The sequence below is a fragment of the Miniopterus natalensis genome, chromosome 17, assembly GCF_054644295.1.
Source record: "Miniopterus natalensis isolate mMinNat1 chromosome 17, mMinNat1.hap1, whole genome shotgun sequence".
NCBI classification, from domain to species: domain Eukaryota; kingdom Metazoa; phylum Chordata; class Mammalia; order Chiroptera; family Miniopteridae; genus Miniopterus; species Miniopterus natalensis.
The window spans coordinates 15045940-15068506 of NC_142097.1; the positions used below are offsets into that span (position 1 = coordinate 15045940).

At 38.9% G+C, this 22567-nt stretch overlaps 1 protein-coding gene across 1 annotated transcript in view; it reads right to left on the reverse strand.

Moving 5' to 3' along the window:
• Positions 1-22567, reverse strand: part of VPS53 (VPS53 subunit of GARP complex) — a 120637-nt gene that overhangs the window by 97246 nt on the left and 824 nt on the right. The window contains exons 2-4 of the mRNA XM_016201992.2: positions 21146-21226; positions 13949-13998; positions 12363-12429 (exon numbers count right to left, since the gene is read on the reverse strand). Coding sequence (XP_016057478.1) covers positions 12363-12429; positions 13949-13998; positions 21146-21226 — 198 coding nt within the window. The remainder of the gene's footprint in view (positions 1-12362; positions 12430-13948; positions 13999-21145; positions 21227-22567) is intronic.

Below are 22567 nucleotides of genomic sequence, written 5' to 3' on the forward strand. Positions count from 1 at the left end.
TTGTATATTTTAAAGCTTTGATCTAGACCAGCAATTTTCAACCGCTGTGCGGCAAGAATTTTTAAAACATGCAATACCTGATTATTTAGTCAGGGGCACTGACTCTTTTCTCTTAGATTGTCAAATAAAAAATTGACAATAGCCAACACAATGAGAGCTGTCTGGTGTGAATGCCCTGTTTTGAACCATAAATATCTGGGTCATATAATAGAGTTGCATCTTACTGGCGACACTGCATACTAAGGTTGCATCTGATTGGATAATTCTTGGTACCAGAAATCCTTATATACAAGTATAGGCACCTGATTTTTTTAAAAAGTCACTTTGGAGCAAAAAGCATAGGTAATTACTTTTTTGTGTGTAAATCAATCAAAATTATACCTTTTTTTTTTTTTTGTCAGATCGGCAAAAAATACATTGTGTGTGCCACAGAATTTTAGTAATTAGTTTCTGTGTGCCATGAGATAAAAAAGGTTGAAAACTGCTGCTCTAGATGACTACAGAACACCGAACAGACTGAAAAAAGCATTATCTCTGGTTTTGCAAAATTAATCTCCCTCCAGAGGAGACCTCAGAGTGCAAATTAGAGCAAAGGAAATTTTATAGCTATGTTACAGGCTACTGAAAACAGAGATTTATAAATGGAAATGTTGACAGAACAACCACAGCACTGAATTCATGCTGTCTGAAATCCTGTATTTCCATGGATGAAAGAGGGAAGAGAAAAAAAGAGGTCAAGTTCTTACACAGAGACTGAGTTTCCAATTCTCATCCATTGTTTAAACATATCTGAATGACTTCTTGTGTCAAGGACCTGAAACCCAGAAAGCTTTGCCCTGTCAGCAGTAATACTGCAATTTTTCTAATGTGCAACCTCAAACTAAGGATGGAATTTTCCTTCCAAAATCACTAACTACCAGCAGTTAAAAGCAGGAGTAAGCTGGGTAATGGCCAGGGCATTTACAGTAGTGATGGATGGCATTTTCCTCTTTAGATGGAGAAACTAGTTTAAACTTGTGACTGCCCTTAACATGGAAACAAGCAGATGGCAAAAGTTATGCCTGACCTTCTTTCTTGGCTCCTGAAGAGTGCCAATTTATATGGAGATGGCTCAGAAGAATAATAAACTTCAGTGTTCCTTCTTGGCACACTACTTTCCTAAAACCATTTTCAATAATCCTGTTGCACACAAGTGGGACTTGATGTGTTTCTAAGGTCAGGAAGGAAATAGTCCAACTGCTGGACTTGCTAACTAAAAGAAATAATCATGGTAGTTTTCCTTTTTGGGGGCAGGCAGGATAACTACTATTAGGTACTTAACATAAAAACTTAAAAGACTCTATGGCTAATCTGAAACACATAGTCTATATGGATGAAATGAAGACAAAATAGGAATGTATGCATGTCTAGTGGAAAAAGAAATCTATTTAAGTTCTAAACAATATGGAAAGAATATTTCCAAAGAGATTAAATATTGAGATGACTAAAAATTACCATATGATCCAGTAAGTCCATGCCTAGGTATATATTGAAAGAACTGAAAGCAGGAACTCAAACAGATATTTGTATGTCAATGTTCATTACAGTATTTTTCACAACAGCCGAAAGACAGAAATAACCCAAGTACCCATGAACAGATAAATGGATAAACAAAGTGTGGTATTTACATGCAATGGAATATTATTCAGTCATCAAAAAAGGAATGAAGTTTTTAAACATGAATGAAAATCCCAGATAAAAATACCAGAATTCAGCAATACATTAAAAGAACAATACGCAATGATCCAGCAGGTATCTAAGGATTAAATATTAAGAGAAAAAGACCCCTAAACCAATCAACAAAATGAAAAGGCCATATGATCATATTAGTAGAAGCTGAAAAAGCGTAAGATAAAATTCAGCATCTATTTTCTGGCAAAAAGGTTTATTAGTGAGCCATGGTCATGAGGATAACTCCTTCAGAGTCAAAGAATCAAAAAAAATCACACTCACTGTCAGCTCTAGAAGAGAAGGCTCTTTGCTTTGTTTACTACATTATCCCCAATGTCTAGAATAGCACCCAGGATACCAAAGGCACACATTAAATATTTACTAAATGAGTGAATGAACAAATATACTAACAGAATCACTGTCATTAAAATCAAGAATGAACTGCCTGCCATCCCTACTTACTTAACACTGAAATATTATTCAGAAAGAGCATTTTTAAAACTTTTAATCTCAGGATCCCTTTATATTCTTGGAAATTACAAAAGGCCCCAAAGAGATTTTATTTATGTGGGTTCTATCTATTGATAAATACCATATTGGAAATTAAAACTGAGAAGTTTAAAAATATTTACCTATCAATCCATTTAAAAATAACAATAATAAACCCATTATATGTTAACATAAATGACATGTTTTTATGAAAAATAACTACATTTCCCCAAAATTAATTTCTTGAAAAGAGTAGCACTGTTTCTGTGTCTTTGCAAATATATATCTTTTTAAAATACGTTTTTACTGATTTTTTTGAGAGAGAGAGGAAGAAAGAAACACCAATGAGAGAAACATCAATCAGCTGCCTCTTGCATGCCCCCTACTGGGGATCAAGCCTGCAACCTGGGTATGTGCCGTGACCAGGAATGGAACCCGTGACCTCTTGGTGCACAGGACGACTCTCAGCCAACTGAGCCACACCCACCAGGAAGCAAATACCTTTAGTATCTGCTTTGATAGATGCCAGCTGGACTCTCATATATGCTTCTGTATTAAATCTGTTATGATATGTTGTCCTGGTTGAAAAATAAGATGAAAATCTGGCTTTACACAGATACAGGGTGGGGCAAAAGTAGATTTACAGTTGTTCATATGAAAAACAATACAATAATTAATAAATAATAATACAAGAATAAACCCTGTGTTTCATGTGCTCACAACTGTAAATCTACTTTTGTTCCTCCCTTGTATTAGTTAGAAAGGAAAGAAATATTTGGATACCCTTTTCAGGTATTTGTTGATAATTCTCTTTGAAACTACACCAAAACATAAAAAGTGGTAGATTCTTAGCAATATGGACTGTGAAATATGGAATCTGAAATCTTATTAATGAACTTATACTCTGCTATATTAAAATCCACTGGTCAGTTGTGCTTCTGCCTAGGATGCAGAAAACTGGAAATAGTGTTGCTCTTATATTAACAAAAAAAACAAATTAGTAAACTGCAAAATCACAACTTTTCTTGAACCCATCAGAGAGCTGAAGGCAACTAAGTACCCTGAGACTTAAAGGAAGGACAGGCTCCTCAAGAAGAGAAGGGAGCACCAAGGGATATCTCATTTGGGATGCTATACAAGCAGGCAAGAAAGAATCAACTAGAAATTTTACAGCCAGGTGTGGGGTTAGTGCTACAGTACAGAACCTCTGAGAGCTGCACACACAGGGCAGTTTGCACTCACTCTCGGGCTCTTTGCCAAGACCTCTACTGGGTGCTCATGAGAAAAACTGCAGGCAGGGTGGGAGACCAGAAAGAGCAACCTTTCCAGGTACAGATGCAAAGATTATTGGGCACTGTAGGAAAAGCATCAGGCCCTGATAGCCCTCACCCTTGCTCAAACCCACCTCTCAAACCTCGAGAACAGAGCCTTTCACTGCCTCTGATGCAAAAGCAGATATTTTAGACACAGGGAAGCTGTGCTGCAATTTATTCAGAGAACAGCACATTGGGGACAGCAAGGAGGCTTTCGGATCAAGTAAACCTACAGTTGCTTTAAAGCTGGGCAGTAGGGGTGGAAAGGAGTGGAGCTGATGGAAAAGCCACAGGAACTTGAAAAATGCCTGGATGCACAGAATTAGGAACACTGACCTTTCCAGTGGGTTACATCATAAGCAGCAGCAGCAGTATTACTGCCATTTATTTACTAAGCACAATTCAGCCTGACATTGTGCTTGGTGTTTTTTGTGTGTGTTTTTTTAAATTCTCACCCAATGATATGTTTTTATTGGTTTAGAGAGAGAGGAAGAAAGAAAGAGAGAGAAACACTGATGAAAGAGAGAAACATCAATTGGTTGCTCCCCCATATGCACCCTGAGCAGGTTTCAGTGTATGGGAAGATACTCCAACCAACTGAGCCCAGTGGCTAGGGCTCGATGTTTTTAAATAAATTCTAATCCCCACCACCCTGAATTGGTATTATCTCCATGTCACAGATGAAGATCCCGAGGCTCAGAGAAGTTAAGGAACTTGTCCAAGGTCACAGACAGAGAGTATGGCAGAGCCAAAATTTAAATTCAAAGCTTAAGTTTTCACTTGACCAGGCTGCCATCCAATGTCACATTAGTGACAATATCCAATTATCTCAGTCCTTAGAGATGCAAATAAAATGCTCAGTCTTATAGAGAGAGGAGAGAAAAGATAACTGTTCAGATTCCTTATAGGTTATGTGAAAAGAAGAGATGTGGAGGATAAGTGGCAAAGGGTTCCAATATGCAGCAGACATGTCACTCTGCCAAAAAGAGCTTATCAAGGCTCATGAGCAAATTAGCAGGAGAAAGCAAGGTGATAAGACTGCACCCAGTCACTACAGTGTTAAATGATCGACATCCTAGAAGTCTTTGCCTCAGCTACACTCAGTAGCGCCCTGGTACTCTAGGCAAAACTGAACATCCACTTGGATTCAACTTGTCAAATACAGGCATGCAACCTTGACCTCTGCACCAGATGTAAAACCCAGGTTAGGGGACACTGAAGAGCCCCAATCAAAACCAGGGACACCGTGCCCATGCAAAAGACGGAACTACAGCTCGGCTCCAGTACTACCCTGCTGAGCCTTCCTGCACTCCCAGGTCATTCCCAGGCCTCAGCAATTTCTGAAGTTTAGTGTTACCTGCAGACATTCTGAAAAACAGAATTCAAAAAAATTAAAAAGAAACAAAAATGCCCAACCTTTCTTGATCACTCATGGAAAAATTTGAGCCTGTGCTTTAAAAGCTCAATTGCTTTAGATTTAGTATGTTCCCGTAGGAGGAGGCAAGTTGACAGTTGCTTCCCCGCCGCCCAAACTATTTATGGTCTCCTTAATACTGATGCTATTTATTTTCTCCCATCAATGGGCTTCACTTTCCTCCCGGAGATGAGAGAGGGTAAATTTAAAGTGATGGGGGGAAGGACTGCAAATCCTCCTGCCGGAGAGCTGACGGCTACAGAGCCACAGTCCCACAGAATGGAGGTCAGTGCTGCGCTGTGAAGTCCTACCATCCACCTAGTGCAGCGTCTGGGGGAGCGCAATTATTTTTGTTCTAATGCCCAAAATAGATATGTTAATTCTGAGGATGAGAAACAGAGAACACTTTCTCCTTGGAAGGCAACATGCTTTGCTGATTTAATTAATAAATCTCTATGATATCTCTATGAAAAGAGAAGGCAAGTATGATTAGGCTCATTTTCTGAGGAGTGGAGACATGGAAAAATTAAGAAACACAGCCCTGGACAGATACTGACGACAGGAAGAAATTCTTTGTTTTCTGGCCTGGCACTTTGTATGCAACGAGGGTAAGAAAGAGAAGTAGGAGAAGGCTCAAACAGCACGCCACATGGCTCAGGAGCCATCCTGGCCAACCTTTCCATCTACAGCGTGAATGGAGACATAGAAGGCACGTCTGGCACATCCACTGATGAGAAAATGGGAGGGTCATCAAGGTTCCAAAAGGTCTCAACAGGCTGGAACAATCAAGCAAAACTAGCACGATGAAATCAAGGGTGAGACACATAAAGCCCAGCACTTAATTTCAAAGAATCTCTTACACAAATAAAGAAGGGAAGAGTTTAAAAGCAGTTCATATGAAAAAAGGCCTGGGGCAGATATTGCAAACTGTTGGCCCACACATGTGTTTTGTTTGGCCTTTACAGTATTTGTAAAAAGCACTAAGCCAACATTTAAAAATTGGGAGAGTCACATAAAAATCGGATTTCTGGCTTCTCTTGAAAAACTGATAGACCTGGCAACTCCCGGTTTGCATTCAGACATGACAATTGGTTAGAACTGAGTTGCGGTTGTCCCCGTTAGACAGGACATTCACTCCCCCAATGGATGCATATGGATGGATGCAACTGGCCTGCTGAAGGCATTTCTTAGCTCTGTAGGAATCTCTTAGCAACTCTTGACCTAGGACTTTCAGACAGCTGCCAACTCAGTAGAAGCCAATGGTTGATATGGCTGCTGAAAATTTCACCCAACCCAAAGAAATGGAAGAACAGTACCTAAATCAGTGGCCCTTAACTTCTGAAGAGTCACAGACTCCTTAGTGAATCTAGAAAAATCAATGAGTCTTCTCTCCAAAAATATGTCTATCATATAAAATTTTACAACTAATTTCAGGGAGTTGACAGAGTTCCCAAGTTAACAAGCCCAGTCTAGAAACTGTCCCACTGTCTGTTCATACACTGTCTGCTCCTGGCCAGGAACCTCATTTTAAGAGGGATGCTGACAAATTGCAACCTGGATAATAAAGGATCTGGAAATCATATCATAAAGTTGAAGAAACTAAGAATGATTAGCCTAGAAAAAGGAACACTCAGTAAGGAACATAATATCCATTTTCAATTTTCGAAGCTGTAATAAGGAAACGTTTTCAGCTGGCAAAACTAAGATCAAAGAGAAGCTACAATGAGGTGTATTTTATTATTTCAGTTCAGTCTAACAGAGAAGTTTCTTACAATTAAAGCTCTACAAAACTGTCCTGTGGAATAACACAGCAGTGAGTTCCCCATCACCGCAGATCTCCAAGTAGGAGCAGGATAATGAATGTCAGAGGTATCACAGAAGGGAATTCCTGAACTGGGTGGAACAATGTACAATTACCTAAAACTTCTTTCTTCCAAATCAGAGTTTCAGTGAGCAGAGCTGGAGATGGCAATATAGTAGTTCCCCCTTATTGGCGGTTTCGTCTTCCATGGTTTCGGTTACCTGCGGTCAACCGCAATCCGAAAATATGAAATGGAAAATTCCAGAAATAAACAATTCATCAGTTTTAAATCACGTGCCATTCTGAGTAGCATGATGAAATACTGCACCTGCCCGGGCCGTGAATCATCCCTGGTCCAGCACATTCTCGCTGTATATGCTACCCGCCCTTCCGTGCTGGTTAATAGGCACTATCACAGTTTGTGCTCAAGTAACCCTTATTTTACTTAACAATGGCCCCAAAAGAAAGAGTAGTGATGCTGTCAATTCAAAAAGAAGCCATAAAGTGCTTCTTTTAAGCGAAAAGGTGTGAGTTCGGCATTATCTGCAGTTTCAGGCACCCACTAAGGGTCTTGGAACGTATCCCCCACAGGTAAGGGGGGACTACTGTAATAATTCTGTTCCCCTCCCAAACTAATTAGTCTCGATAGGATGCAATACTTACATTGTAGCCAAGCTCCACCGAAGAGGTAGAAGCTCAGTGGCTGATCCTCTCTTGGTGACTCTCAACTTGCTAGGAATTGGTCAAGGTTTGGCTACTCTTGAAATTTCACATGCCAACTGTTTCGTCTTCTAACCTACTCCACGACTCACCTCTCCTCCTACCTGCTTCCAAGCTGTCCATGTTAATTCTTGGGAAGCTGTATAAGTTCCATTGCATATCAGATCAAGTGCTTGCTGAATTGACTCATCCACAAAGTTTCAAACATGTGGGCATTTAATTAAAGCTTCTGCCTGATGATTTCAACAGATAAAAATGGGGAGAATCCAGTGCTGTAATAACTCTGTACAAGCATCGCAGTCTGGTTAGAAGAGGTTACAGACTAGACCAGCCCAAGTCCACCCACATAGGAGGTGGTCGGCAATCCAAGGCTCTCCAAAATGGGTGGAAGAGTACTAAGCAGGCAGCTTGCACTTCAGGAAGTTCGAGAAACTAAAGAAACTGCCTCACTGTGTCTTCCATTTCTAAATTACTCCCTTCCCACAAATAATTTCTGAGTAAGAAATACTGCTTTTCAAAAAAACTGTTTCTGCTAAAAATGTCTTTTAAGACACCATAAATGTGAAGTGAATACTTGCCCCTTATGTCCACATCTGTTCTGGCTGCACACGATCAAGATGAAACTTATAAAAGGAAAACTTCCTTTTGTCCATATTACTGCTCTCCTCCTGAGCGTTCCTCAGGAGCTTAGGAAATAGTTCTGAAAGCAAACTTTTCCTCTGTCCCGGCAAAGGGAAAAACCTGGGGCCTCTTGACCTATAAAACTCAATATTTTGGAAAGTCTGTAATTCCCCCCAGTCTGCCAGTCAAATAGAGTCTCTCTTCAGCAAACCACTGGCCAGCCAGGGCTGGGCAGCAAGGCTTTCACCCTTAGAAGTTGACAAGGATAGGACTCAAAAGCTCCCTGGGAAAAAAAAAGTCTCTGTTTCAGCTTGCATTACAAACTGCTGGAAAAGACAGATGGAGGGGATGACAGGAAAAGCAATTATTTCTTCTGGGCTTCCTTTTTGTCTGGAGTCTAAGGAGACGAATACAAAATTCCATCACAGATTGAAATGCTATCTAAACATTCTTGAAAATGTGGTCTTGCTCTCTGAAATATGACCTGCTCTGCTCCGCAGCAACCTGTAACCTATTAACATGTGAGGTAAGGAGGCTGACATTCCTGCAGGCTGTCTAATTCTGGGCCTGACTCTCCAACACTGCGAGTTTGTGACCATAGATTAAAACATAACTAAACTAAAAGATATGTATCCACATAGCATGATCCAACAAAAAGTCTTGATGAATCAATTACTTTACTTGCATATTCTTGGAATTTTAAATATCTAAGACTCTCTTATGGATATCAAGGTTTCTAGTGAGCCATTCTAAGTACAAGCTGAATCACACAGTAAACAGTAGCGCTGTTATTTCAAATAGTAGTAAGTTGGGACTAGTCAAACACAAATCAAGTTTTAAACAACTTGAAAGGAACATACACACTCACCAAAATGACGTTTTTATGGTAAAGAGCTTCTGTTTATTTACAATTAACAAATAATCTCACAGAGACCAAATATTCCGTATAGTTAAATAAATTGTTATTAACACATTGACTGTGTGTTCTGAAAAACGTGAGGATGAGGAAGATGCAGTTTTTGTCTCAAGGAGCGTATAAACTAGTCAAGGGGACAAGATGTGTTCACAGGGGACCGGGAAGCCAAATGAAAAGTACAAGCATGGGGTTGCAGGAGTCTGCAGGCAGAAAGGAAATATATCTAATTATTTGAGGGATACTGGGATCAATTTTCTCTTCTGCACAACAAGAAGAGTTCCAAATCTCTCCTAGTTCTAGAATTCTGATTCCTTTGGTTTGTCTAGTTAAGCTAAACCAAAAATTTAATGAAACAAATAGTATTTGAGCTGGCCCTTAGATGGGTAAGGTTTTGAAATGAAGCTACTGGAAGAAAAAGAGGAGAGAGAGCATTTTAGGCAAAAGGAAGAACATAACCATAGGTCCAGAAAGCACTAAGTCTTCAGTATGGATGAAGCACAGGAGACAACTTTGGAAAGGTAGACTGAGGCCCTGTATGCCAAGCAAAGGAACTTGGGTTTAATTTGGTAGACAGAGGTCACTGAGGTTTCTGAAGAGGTAGATGACATGACCCGACATATCATAGGGAAGTTAAACAACAGAATGAGGCTGGAGTTTTTGCAGGCTCCCTTTTACTCTTCATTACCTCCAGGGGCCCTATTTACATGGGCTTGCCTGCCAGAGGGGCGAAACGTCACTGGAGAAACCTAAATAGGTAAAGCAAAGCAACAAGGACTAAAAATCATGTGAGGGCTAGGAAATGGGACCGGTTTTAGGAACCTAGTATGTCCATGCACAAATAGTGATGGTGACAACCAGAAAAAGGTGACTACTTACAAACAGACCAATGAAAGATCAATATTAAGAGGAAAAGAAAGTAATAAAATGTAAGAAAACCAGAGAAATGGATAAAACCAAAAATGGAAAAGAGTCTCGACACCTGTGAGCTACTAGCAGAGAAAACAGGAATATAAAATGAGGACATTTCTACCCAGGATTACACCCCCACCCACCGTCCAAAAATCTGGGTAGCATAATTAACATTTTAAAAAATCAGATGTACTGACTGACAGAGGGGGTTGGGGGGGCTGGGTGAAATGGTGATGGAAGGAGACTTGACTTTGGGTGGTCAACACACAACACAATAACAGATGATGTATTACGGAATTGTACACTTAAAAACCTATATAATTTTGTTAATCAATGTCACCCCAATAGAGTCAATAAAATTTTTTTTTAAAAAGGAATCAGCTGTACTAAAAAATGTCATACAGGACAAATTACAGAATCAAAGCCACTATTACAAAGATGTACACCCAACCTAAATGAGTTAGTATTGGAAGGGGAGAACCAGACACTGTATGAGAGGGAGACTAGAAAAGGCATGCTCAGCATTTCTGTTAGATAGTAATTTCTGAAATATGATGCCTAAACAGAAAAATAAAATCCAAATGAAAAGGAAAATGGTTAATAAATAACATCTGGCCCCCGAATCACTGAAGAATACCTCCTTCCTGTGTACTTATTCCAATCATTCCCTTCCAATACCCCTCCTTAGCTAGATCCAAAGGAAATGTAAAACTCCGAAATGAATCTACAGTTACCTGTGTGCCAACAAAACTGGGAATGAGGAACTGTAGCTATGTCACATCATTACCTTTGTTTTTGCTAATATATGAATTTTATTTCTATCTTGATTTTTAAAATTTATTGTGTTAAAATACACATAAAATTTATCATCATAACCATTTTAATTGAATGTAATAAGAACATGCACATTTTTGTGCGCCCATCACCACCATCCATACCCATAATTCTTTTCACGTTGTAAAATTGAAACTCTATACCTGTTAAACAATAACTTTCCATTCTCCCCCAGCCTTTGGCAACTATCATTATACTTTCTGTCTTTATGATTTTCATTACTCTAAGTACTTCATATAAGTGGAACAATACAATATTTTTTTGTGACTGGATTATTTCATTTAGCATAATGTCTTCGGGCTCAACCATGTTATAGTGTATGTCAGGATTTCTTTCCTTTTTAAGGCTGGATAATAACCCATTGTATGCATATACCACATTTTGCTTCTCCATTCATCTGTCGATGGACACTCTGCTTCTCTATTTTACCTACTGTGAATAATGTTGCTATGGACATGGCTGCACAAATATCTCTTCAAGACCCCACTTTCAGTTCTTTTCAGTAATACCCAGAAATGGAATTGCTGGGTCAGATGCTAGTTCTATTTTTTAAATTTTTTGAGGAATCTCCATACTGTTTTACACATAGCTGTACCATTTTACATTCCACCAAGGGTTCTAATTTCTCCATATCCTCACTAACACTTGTTGTTTTCTGTTTTTGTTTTTTCTATAGTAGCCACCCTCCAGGGTGTGAGGTTGTATCTCATTTTAGTTTTGATTTGCATTTCCCTAATAATTAGTGATGTTGAGTATCCCTGTTAAGTACTTGGTGACTAATCTTGTATCTTCTTTGAAGAAATGTCTCTTCAAGTCCTTTGCCCATTGTTAATTGCACTGTTTATTTCTGTTGCTGAATTTCAGGAGTTCTCAAAATATTTTGGATATTAATCCCTTGTCAGATAGGTGATTTGCATATATTTTCTCTCATTCTGTAGGCTGCCTTTTTATTCTGTTGGCAGTGCCTTTTGATGCATAGATTACTGCTATCTTTTGCAGCAACAAAAGTAATACCAAACCCTGCTGGTATGGCTCAGTGGTTGAGCATCAACCCGTGCACCAAAAGGACACCAGTTCCATTACCTGTTAGAGCACATGCGGGGTTGCAAGCCTGATCCCCAGTAAGGGGCATGCAGGAGGCAGCGAATTGATGTTCTCTCTCATTGATGTTTCTCTCTCTCTCTCTCCCCCTCTCCTTTCTCTCTCAAAATCAATAAAAACATCTATTTTTTAAAAAAAGCAATACAAAAATCCCAACAATTTAGCTGACAGATAAAAGCAACCACCATATTTAGCCACAGTACACAAAATATAGGCGGGCACAAGAGCCATCTGACACTAAGGATAAAGAGAAGGACATTTCGGTTTTCTCATTTCAGCTTGCATGCCCCAGGCAGGGTGAGCTGTGCTAATATGCCCCTGGCCCAAGGGACCCTGGGTAAGAGAGAGTTCATGGCTGGTCTGGGCAGCCCACCTCTGTTACTAGTGGAACAGGTCATATACATTTCCTGCTGTGTACGGGACAGATCAATAAGAGGGTGCTCTGTACAGAGGCAGTTTGATATTGGTCACCTGGTCTCTGGCTTTTGAAGCAACTAGGGGAGTATAAAGAACAAGAAAGAATACGTCACTTACTTGCCTGCCGTCTTGCCCCACGTTTGTTTGACCTCTTACAACAGTTCGAATATTGTCATCCAGTCTCCTGGCAAAAAAGTTAAAGGATACAAATCATTAAAATCATCTCTATTCTAGAATGACCAAAAGAAGAAAAATTAGTAATTTATCCAGGAACTTCTGCAGGTTGCACCCACTTGTCCAGAAAACCAAACGAGTTTGAATGCTATAAGGAAGACTGAGGCTTGGACCCAGGTGGAGCAGCAACAGTAGTGTAAGAAGCCAAGCCCAGCATAGACTGCTGAGTTGTTTTTGTTTTTTAAAAAAGGGCTATTTTCACCTAATATTCAGAGGTGTCCAAAGGACCCATATAACGTTTAGTATTTTTCATGGAATAAACCAAAAATGAGAAAGTTGCTGAAACTTTATGGGAAGAAGCCAGAGAATTCAAATTACCCCACATAAATTCCTTCCTCAGAAACTTCCTCCAGAACCTTCAAAGGGATAAGAAGCCAGGGGAATATCTGAAACCAGTGCTTTGCCTTCGGGGCCCTGATTGTGTAACCTACAGAGGAGACAGACCTGTAGCCTCCAGTTCCTTTCTCCTGCGGCTCACCCGGGGCCATTTAATGATGGCACCTCAACCAGAGAAATTTATTTGAACCAATTCCATTTTTCATTTGAAGAATCCATTAAAAGCGTGGGGGCAAGAAGTGGAAAACAACTGGCTCACAAGTGATTTCTGGATCATCAGAGAATTTCCATTATCTGTGTAAACCCTGGATAACTTAGTGGTCTCTACTAGAATTTTATAGCAAAAGTCCACCAAAATGATCAACAGACTTCTTTGCACTTCCTAAGGCATCCAATTGAATAAAACAATAACAACAGAGGTCTTCACCAAAAAATCCAAAGGTTGTAAGGCGGGAAAATCATCTCCTTTATTCAAAATAAAGGCTTCTCATCAAAACTTAAAAAAATAAAATAAAAATCTATATTTAATGCCATAAACCATTATGGTAATAATTATAATAAACAAACACTGAGTATCTACCATGTGTAAAAACTGGGAATTCAGATGTAGACAAACCAGAACAAGGCTACTGGGCAGGAAGGACACTTGATGTCTAAGAATCCATCCTAGACAATCACATCCTAGACTAATCACGATGTTTAATCCTGCGCCACCACCTATGCCAACCAGCAGATCTGACCTCATTGGTAGCTGGTATACGGCCAGGGGGATACACATATAAGCCCATATTCATATCTAAGCCTTGGGAATACCAAAAATAGATAAATCTACTAGGGAAATAAAGCTATTAAAAACATAGTAGGAATGCTTTTGCTTCCTTTTACAATCAACTGTTTTGAATAACCTGTTACAGCGTCCTTCCCTGTTTATAAATAATTGAAGACTGATCAAAGAATTGAGTTCTTTGCCACAAAGCTTGTATAAAAACCCAGATAAAAAGAATTTTTTTAAAAATTCGCATCTGCAGCAGATCTGAGATTTCAGGATTCTCACAGACAAGTGTGATCTAGCATGTGTTTAACTAAATTAACAACATACTTTTTATTATTAATAATCATATAGTATCACTTACCTTATTTTCAGCCTAATCTTGTTCACAACTTCGTCTATGTTTGCCAGAGACTACAATAAAGAAGGAAAAGTGCCAGCTATTATTTCGCTTCCCGGAATTCCTCTTTTACAGGGAAATGATGAGCTATAATGGCTATTGATGACATCTCAGAAAATGTAATCACAGAGTACAATTCAATTTTTACTTAAAAAAAAAGTATAGCAGCAGTTGGCAACTACTGCAAAATCCAGCCTGGCATCTATTTCTTGTAAATAAAGTTTTATTGGAACACAGCCATGTCCATTCATTTACATACTATCTACAGCTGGCTTTGAGGTATAAAGGGCAAGCTGAGTAACTGCAACAGAGACTGAATGGTCCACAAATCCTAAAATATTTACTATCTAGCCCTTTACAGAAAGTTTGCCTGACCCCTGGTATATAGAATCATAAAAAATTCATACAAGAAATGTAGCACAAAAATGAATGAATATACACACAATATGGATAACTCTTACTAACATAATGTTGCACACACACACAAAAAGCCAGACAATAAGAGCATATACTGTGGGATTCCATTTATATAGTTCAAAAATGAGTGAAACTATTCTCTCATGTTAGAAGCCAAGATAGTGGTTACCTTTGAGGGAGACAGTGACTGTGGGGAGGCAAGAAGGGGCCATATGAAGATGTTTTATTTCTTGATCTGGGTGGTAGTTACTTGGCTGAATGCATTTGGTGAAAATTCATCAAGCTATACACTTAAGATTTGTGTAATCCTCCACATTAATGTTACACGTCAATAAGTAAATAAATCTATTTTTTCTAAGTGTATAGGTCCACTAGAAAAAAGTCTGGAAGGATAAATACTGGTACTTGTAATCTATACTAGTAGCTGGAATCTATGAAATCAGTAGCAGTAGTTGTAATCTACGAAAAGGAAGGATTTTAAGTTTTTCTTCTTTTTGCCTGAGTATTTTCTAATTGCTTTAACATTGACTATGCATTGTTATTGTAATTATAATAAAGGTATTTTTGTTTTTAAGACAATGACAATAAAAACAAATGGACTATTTCCTACTTTAGCGAGCACAAAATGTGAGGAAATGGTGCCCCCTAATGGAATAGAGATGGTACAATTTTACAGCAGCATTTTAATTCAAAGTTTTAAAAATGTAATTTTGTAAGTCCTTTTTTCTCTCTTCTGCCAAAAGATATTTTATCTGAGAGAGAACTGGAGGTAATGCAGCAATTGTGTTTATAAATTGCTGCTGGCAACCTGTGCTTGCAGGAGAAGAGGCGCCTGCCAGGAAAAGAGCTGATAAGGAAATCAGGTCACAAGTGTTTGAGATGTGACATGGGGCTATTCACATCTAGTCTACTGTTCTGACAAAGCCAATGGTTACTCAGAACTTTCAGAAATCCAAGGATAGACTGAGAGAAAGATAAATCTCAGAAAAGAAAAGTTATTTTAACTGAGGAATCCTCTGTCAAGTCTGTCATTTCAAAACCAGCCTTAGTATACATCACCACCATGGTGACAGAACCTGAGTTGTAAGAGGACCTGGGTTTGGCAAATGTCTGCCACTAATAAACTTGCTGTACGTCTAGAGAGCAAGTGGCTTAACCTCTCTGAGTTTCTATTTCTTCATATGCAAACAGGCATAATAGTTCTTGCCTGGCTTATCTCTACTGGAACCCACCCCTTTAAAAAAAAAAAAATTGGTACTTAAAATTATTCTTGCATCTTTTCTAAAAATGGGAAATTACATCAAAATTAAAAATTGTAATCTATTTTAAATGGGTAAAATATATACATGAGCAAAAATCCAACTAGAAAAGGGCAGATAGTGAAAAGTAAGGCACCTCTACCCTTCCGCCTGCCAGTTGTCTCCAGAAGCAATGGCTCTGGGGCAGTCTCTTTTGGACATTCTCAGAGATATCTAAGTATTTGAAGCACATCCATAACTTACATTCCCTTCTTTACACGCACACTGTCCTGCAACATGCTTTTTTCACTTAACAATATAACTTGAAGGTAATTCCACATCGGCAAATACTGATTTTTTGGTGGTATGGTAACCATTGCTTAAATTTAATACTCCTTAGATATGAAGGTCTTGCTTAAGCTACAACAATTTTTCCAAAAACAATAATTCAAAATATACTATGCCTTCAAATGTTCAACTGCATTTAAAAAAGCAAAAACCTGGGAATGACCTAAATGGCCATCAATAGAAAAGTTAAATAAATTAGGCCACATATATTTGATGGACTTTTATGCTGCCACTAAAGATACTGGGCAGGGAGGCTCTGAAACAACAAATATCACTTAAGATAACATGCTAATAAGGAGGGAAACACTTAAAATACCAAGTAGCCCATGAATACAGCTCTTAAAGGACCAGAAAGAATATCCTAAAATTATAACGCTTGACTTCGTGTTAGGTGGAGCCATGGGTGACCACTTGCTCTTTATCTTACAAATTTTCTACTGTGGAAGCAAAAGGGAAAGGGTGCTAACATTTTATGTGGATCTGTTCTGAAATACTCTTCTAGACATTTTACAAAAATGATTTCCCTTAATCCTCTCAATCATACTAGGCATGCTCTTTTCCTCTTCAGTGTCAAGAATGGGAAATCAGCTCTGAAAGGACAGATGCTTTGTCCAAGGTCATGAACGATGGATTTGGTTTAGGTCTGTCTGACTCCTGGGTCTCCACTTTTTCTTACTCTACCATGCTACCTCTATTACAATGGTTCTTTTCTTTTCTTTTCTTTTCTTTTCTTTTCTTTTTTCTTTCTTTTTTCTTTTCTTTTCTCTTTCCTCCCCTTCCCTTCCCTTCCCTTCCCTTCCCTTCCCTTCCCTTCCCTTCCCTTCCCTTCCCTTCCCTTCCCTTCCCTTCCCTTCCCTCCCCTCCCCTCCCCTCCCCTCCCCTCCCCCTTCCCCTTCCCCTTCCTTCCTTCCTTTCTTTTTTCTTTTTTCTTTTTTTTGTTAATCCTTGCCTGAGGATATTTTCTCCATTGATTTTTTAGGGGGAGAGACAGAGACAGAAACGTCGATGTGAGAGAGACACATTGATTGGTTGCCTCCCACACGCACCCAGACCAGGGCCAGGGATTGAGCGTGCAACCGAGGTACCTGCCCTTGACCGGAATCGAACCCGTGACCCTTCAGTCCTTGGGCCAACGCTCTTGCCACTGAGCCAAACTGGATACGGCTACAATGGTTCTTGACCTGGTTTTTCTGCACTCCAACACAGCTGAGGTATATGACACACTCCTGCTATCAGCTTGGTGCCTCATGATGGCATTGATTCTCACTGGGGCTGAGGCCTCTCTGGCAGGTGGGAAAACACCCCATAGGAATCCAGACTGTCAACCCTGGGTGGAGGTGATACAGCTCCTCTTTGAGAATCATTCATCTAGTTCTGTTGTAATGTGGTTGTATAGTGTTAATTCCATCATTTAAAAATGCCTTCATTGTTAAAAAGTATTTTCTGACTCTAATGGCAATTCTTGCTGATTACAGAAAATACATAAAATCACCCTCATCCCCAGCAGAGTATAATAACCATATGCATTTTGGTATATCGCCTTCCACTGTTCCTTCTATGCAAATACTATACTACATGGCTTTTTTTTCTTTAATGTTTTTATTGATTTCAAAGAGGAAAGGAAAGGGAGAGAGATAGAAACATCAATGATGAGAGAGAATTATTAATCAGCTGCCTCCTGCACATCCCTTCCTGGGGATCGAGCCTGCAACCCAGGAATGTACCCTGACCAGGAATCGAACTGTGACCTCCTGGTTCGTGGGTGGATGCTCAACCACTGAGCTACACTGGCGGGGCCAAATACTATAAGGCTTTAAAAAAAAATTAAACTGGGATGATAAGCAATTTGGCATCTTATTTTTTTCTCTTAACAATACAGATGCAGAGCATTTGGGGGGATCATTAAAAATTCTGTATAAATAGCTCCATATAACTCTTTTTCAAAGTTATTAATTACATTTGTGTTTTTTAAATATAAATTTCATCTAGTTTCCCTAATCAAACCTCCAATGAAAACATGACAAATGGTTATCTTCAGTTTTCTACTAGGAGACTAGAAACCTGGCTACTCTTCAGAACCACCCAAGGGAGCCCTGTTAAATACAGGAACCCAAGTTCCTCACACCTGGACTTGGTGAGTTAGAAACATCCGGGGATATGTTCCAATCCATACTCCTGCCTCCAGGAAACCACAGGCATGCATTAGTTGTCATTCAATAGAAACACATACACACCATCCTCCTCCAAGTGACACTAAATTTATTCTTGATACACCAACATCTACTCTAAATATTCTGAACTCATAATTCACAAATATTTACTGCAGGTACATGAGCTATCCAGATGGGTTTTGCCCAAGATATAGCAATAGCTGAGAGAAATTATAAATCATGCAAAGACTTTCTATTACCTTTCTTTAAGGTCCATGGAAATCTGGGTTGGAAGATGAACTGCTAAGTGTAAATCTGGGATTGGGGAAATAAAGCTAATGCTGGCTCATAAATTTTTTGAGTCACCTAAGAAACTTCACTACACAGTATCATGTACATGAGGGCATAATAAGACAAGAAAAATAACTGAATCTGTAGAACAACAAATGTCTTATGCTACCTTCAGTAGTTTAAAAACAAATACACACAAAAACATATCAGTAACATGTGAGAACCTAGTGGTTTCCTATAGAATAATTTTCAAATCTAACACTTTTGCTTTGGTGGGTCAGCAATCTTTTTTTTTTTTTTTAAATCCTCACCAAAGGATATTTTTTTCCATTGCTTTTTCAGAAAGAGTAGAAGGGAGAGAGAGAAACACCTATGTGAGAGAGACACATCAATTGGTTGCCTCCCACATGTGGCTTGACAGAGGCCAAGCCTGCAACCAAGGTACATGCCCTTGGCTGGAACTGAACTGGGGACCCTTCGGTCCATGGGCCAACTCTCTAACCACTGAGCAAAATTGGCTAGGGCAAGTGTCAGCAATCTTGATAGGGTGGGGTAAATGAAATATTTTCATGGTTAAAATTATCTTTATATCAGTTTTTCCCAAATTTCCATGTCCAGCTAATTCCCAGAATTCCTTTTTCATAGAAAATGATGAGCTCTACGTCGTCCTGTACACCCAAAGGTTGTGGGTTTGCTTCCTGGTCAGGACACGTGCCCAGGTTGTGGGTTCATTCCTCAGTTGGCATGCTTACGGGAGGCGGCTGATCAATGTTTCTCTCTCACATCAATGTTTCTCTCTCTTTCTCTCTCCCTTCATCTATCTTAAAAAAAAAAAAAGGAAAATTGTCCTTAGGTGAAAATTAAAAACACCAAACCCAACTGGCATGGATCAGTGGTTGAGTGTCAACCTATGAACCAGAAGATCATGATTTGATTCCCGGTCAGGGCACATGCCAGGGTTTCAGGCTCAATCCCTAGTAGGGGGTGTGCAGAAAGTAGCCGATCAATGACTCTCATCACTGATGTTTCTATCTCTCCTTCTTCCTTCCTCTCTCTGAAATCAATACATATTTAAAAAACAAACAAAAAACCAAAACTTTAATAAATGTCTTATATCATTAAAAAACAAAAACAAAATGATGAGCTCTAAAGGCTACATGCAATCTCAGAAGAGACAATCACATAGTAGGATGCCATGTTTTCCAACTTTAAGACATTAACATGCCCATTAGAAAAAGATGAGGATTTGTGGGAAGACAGTAACAATTATGGGGATTATGAGTTTCAGATTCAAATACCATCCAACTACATATTTCCATTTGGATGCCTAAAATATGTTCAAAACTGAGCTTGCCTTTACACCCTACTCCTAGCCTACTTGCCAGTGAGGCCTGTTTTTCCTCCTTACTTCCAACATAGGGTAAGGTACCAACACCCACAGTCTGCCAAGCTAGGAATCAAAGTTCAAAATCTCCACTTGGCCTATAATGCACAGCTTAAATGTCATTTCCTCATGGAAGCCTTTTGGGATCCCTCGGATGTGTCCTCTGCTTTCATAGCACTGACCATGTTTCCCTCACGGCAATGCTCTGTCACAGGTAAGCAGAGCATTCTCTCTCTCTCTGTGCCTCATTATTCTCATCATAAAACAAGCATGTTAACAAAGTGAGAATTTATCAGTTAAGTGTTTAGAATGGTGCCTGATGCATGAGAAGATTCCAATAAATGCAATAATAGTGGTACTAGAAGGGACAACTCTCTTGACAGCAAGTAACAAATAATTAATAGCTATACAAACAAGTCACTATAAAGTCATAATAGTTTATTTATAACCTACTAATGGTGTAATTATTATCTATTAAGGTAGACTGGAAGCTCTATATTGGGAAGCGTATTTGCCTCGCCCATTCCTCTAGCCACAAATTTCTTACGGAGGTAGGTAAAGGAAGTGTTTTTTGTTGAATAAACGAGTGAATGTTAGGTTCTACATCCCTTCAACTACCACATTCTGTGTCTTCTGCCTCCAAAATAGCTCTAGGATCTTGTTCCCTCCATCCCAGCTCTACAGAGGCTCTCATCATCCCTCTTAAGTGATCTACCACAGCAGTCTGCTAACTGGTCATCCTGCCCCCAGTTTTGCTCCCTCCACTTCACCCTCCACATTGCTGCCAGATGAAATTTATCTTTCTTTAATCCTCACCAGAGGAAATGTTTTTATTGATTTTTTTTTTGAGAGAGAGAGAGAGGAAGGGAGAGAGGGAGAGAAACACTGATGTGAGAGAGAAACATAGATCGGAGGTATGTGCCCTCACCGGGAATCGAACCTGTGACCTTTCAGTGTATGAGATCATGCTCCAACCAACTGAGCCACACCGGCCAGGCAACACTACTAAAACCTAATTTATTTAAGATTGGTGTTAGGATATGTATGTAATATTTTGGTAGTACAGGCTTAAAATTTAGCCCAGTGAAAATCAGTTGTGTGGAAAATATTTAATTACAATTTCTAATAATATGCTCACTATACAAAGAATTCCACTCTAATATAACAGTATTTGGTATTAGCTACCCCCCCTCAAACTGGTTACAATGAAGTTTGATTTGAATTTTAAAACTCATTGTTTATCAAGGCGCCTTCGATTATATAGTATCACACACCAATCATAACACTCAGGAAGAGCCAGAAGCCACTGAAATGAAGGAAACTCCATACTTACTTGCTCCGTGGGGAACAGGGTATTGATGTACTCCACAGCATTGAAATCTGCTCTATCTAGAGGATCCTGGCTTGGAAATACCTATATAAAGATAGGGGATTAGAAATAAACATCATCTTTCTGTCTTGTTTTATGTATTATTTCTTTCTTCCCTACTGGGTAGTAAATTCTTTGAAGGCAAAAACCAAATATTTTTTCATTTTATAAGGCTTAACACAACAGATGTTCAATAAAATATGTTGAAGTAAATCTTTAATTTTCACCAACATCTGTAATTTCAACATCTTGGATCTTGGTGCAACTAACAGAATATGCAACGCTGAAAAATTCCACAGAATCAACAAAATCCCAACAAAAAGGAAAAATAAGTGGGCTTTGTGCAAATCAGATTAAACCAATTGATGACATGGCTGTGTTAAAGAAATCTTGTTAACAGACTTATGCACTATGCCTCAGCAATAGAATTCGCTATGCATTGAAGCATAGTGAATTTTTATGCTTCAGACAGTGTCCGGAAATGAAGAGCTGGTGATCAGAAACTCTCTAACAGAAAAAGGAATGCTGCCTTCTGAGAAACATAGTTAACTCCCTTCAAAAGATGCAACTTGAACAAGGTGGATTATGAAAGTAGTCAAGTGATCCCCTGGGCAGTGGATTTCACCAGTTCAATACAGTTATTTGGGTTAGCAAATTCTTTTCTGATGTCTGATTAGAGAAACCTGTGCTAGACCTCAATATCATTAATAGTAAAAATGTGCTCTTTTAAAATCCTTGTCAAACAATAACTGACTATATGACTTGTTTGTTCTATTAGAGCCCACTAGGTCCAAAGAGCAAATGCAATGTATGTCTTTTCTTTTGTCAAATGGAAGTGGGTGGGGAGCAGTGTGGCCTGAACACCAAAACCTTTGCCCAATGGGCTGGAATCCTCAGGATGAGCCAAATGAGCTTTGCATGGGTAATCCAACCACTCCTAGAAAAACACACATCCAAAAATCTATAAATGAGACAATACAAGTGACTTAGTACAATGGCAGACCCATAGTAAGTGTTAATGTTCAATAAATATTAACTATTTGTATATTATTATACAGATATTAACTAATAGTAGTAATGCTTTACTTTAAATGTGGCATAACCCCCTTTTCTTAAATCATATCCCTGCCAATTCTTTTAAGAGATATCTTCTCCCTTTATCAGGAGCAATACCCCCTACAAGGGTCTAAATCAGTGATTTCAAACTTTTTCATCTCATTGTCCACATAAGATAACTAAAATTCTGTGGCACATCAAAAATATTATATTTTTTTGCCGATCTGACAAAAAAAAAAAAAAAAGGTATAATTTTTATTCATTCACACTGGATGGCTACTGTGTTGGCTATTGCCACTTTTTTATTTGACAACCTAACGGAAAAGAGGT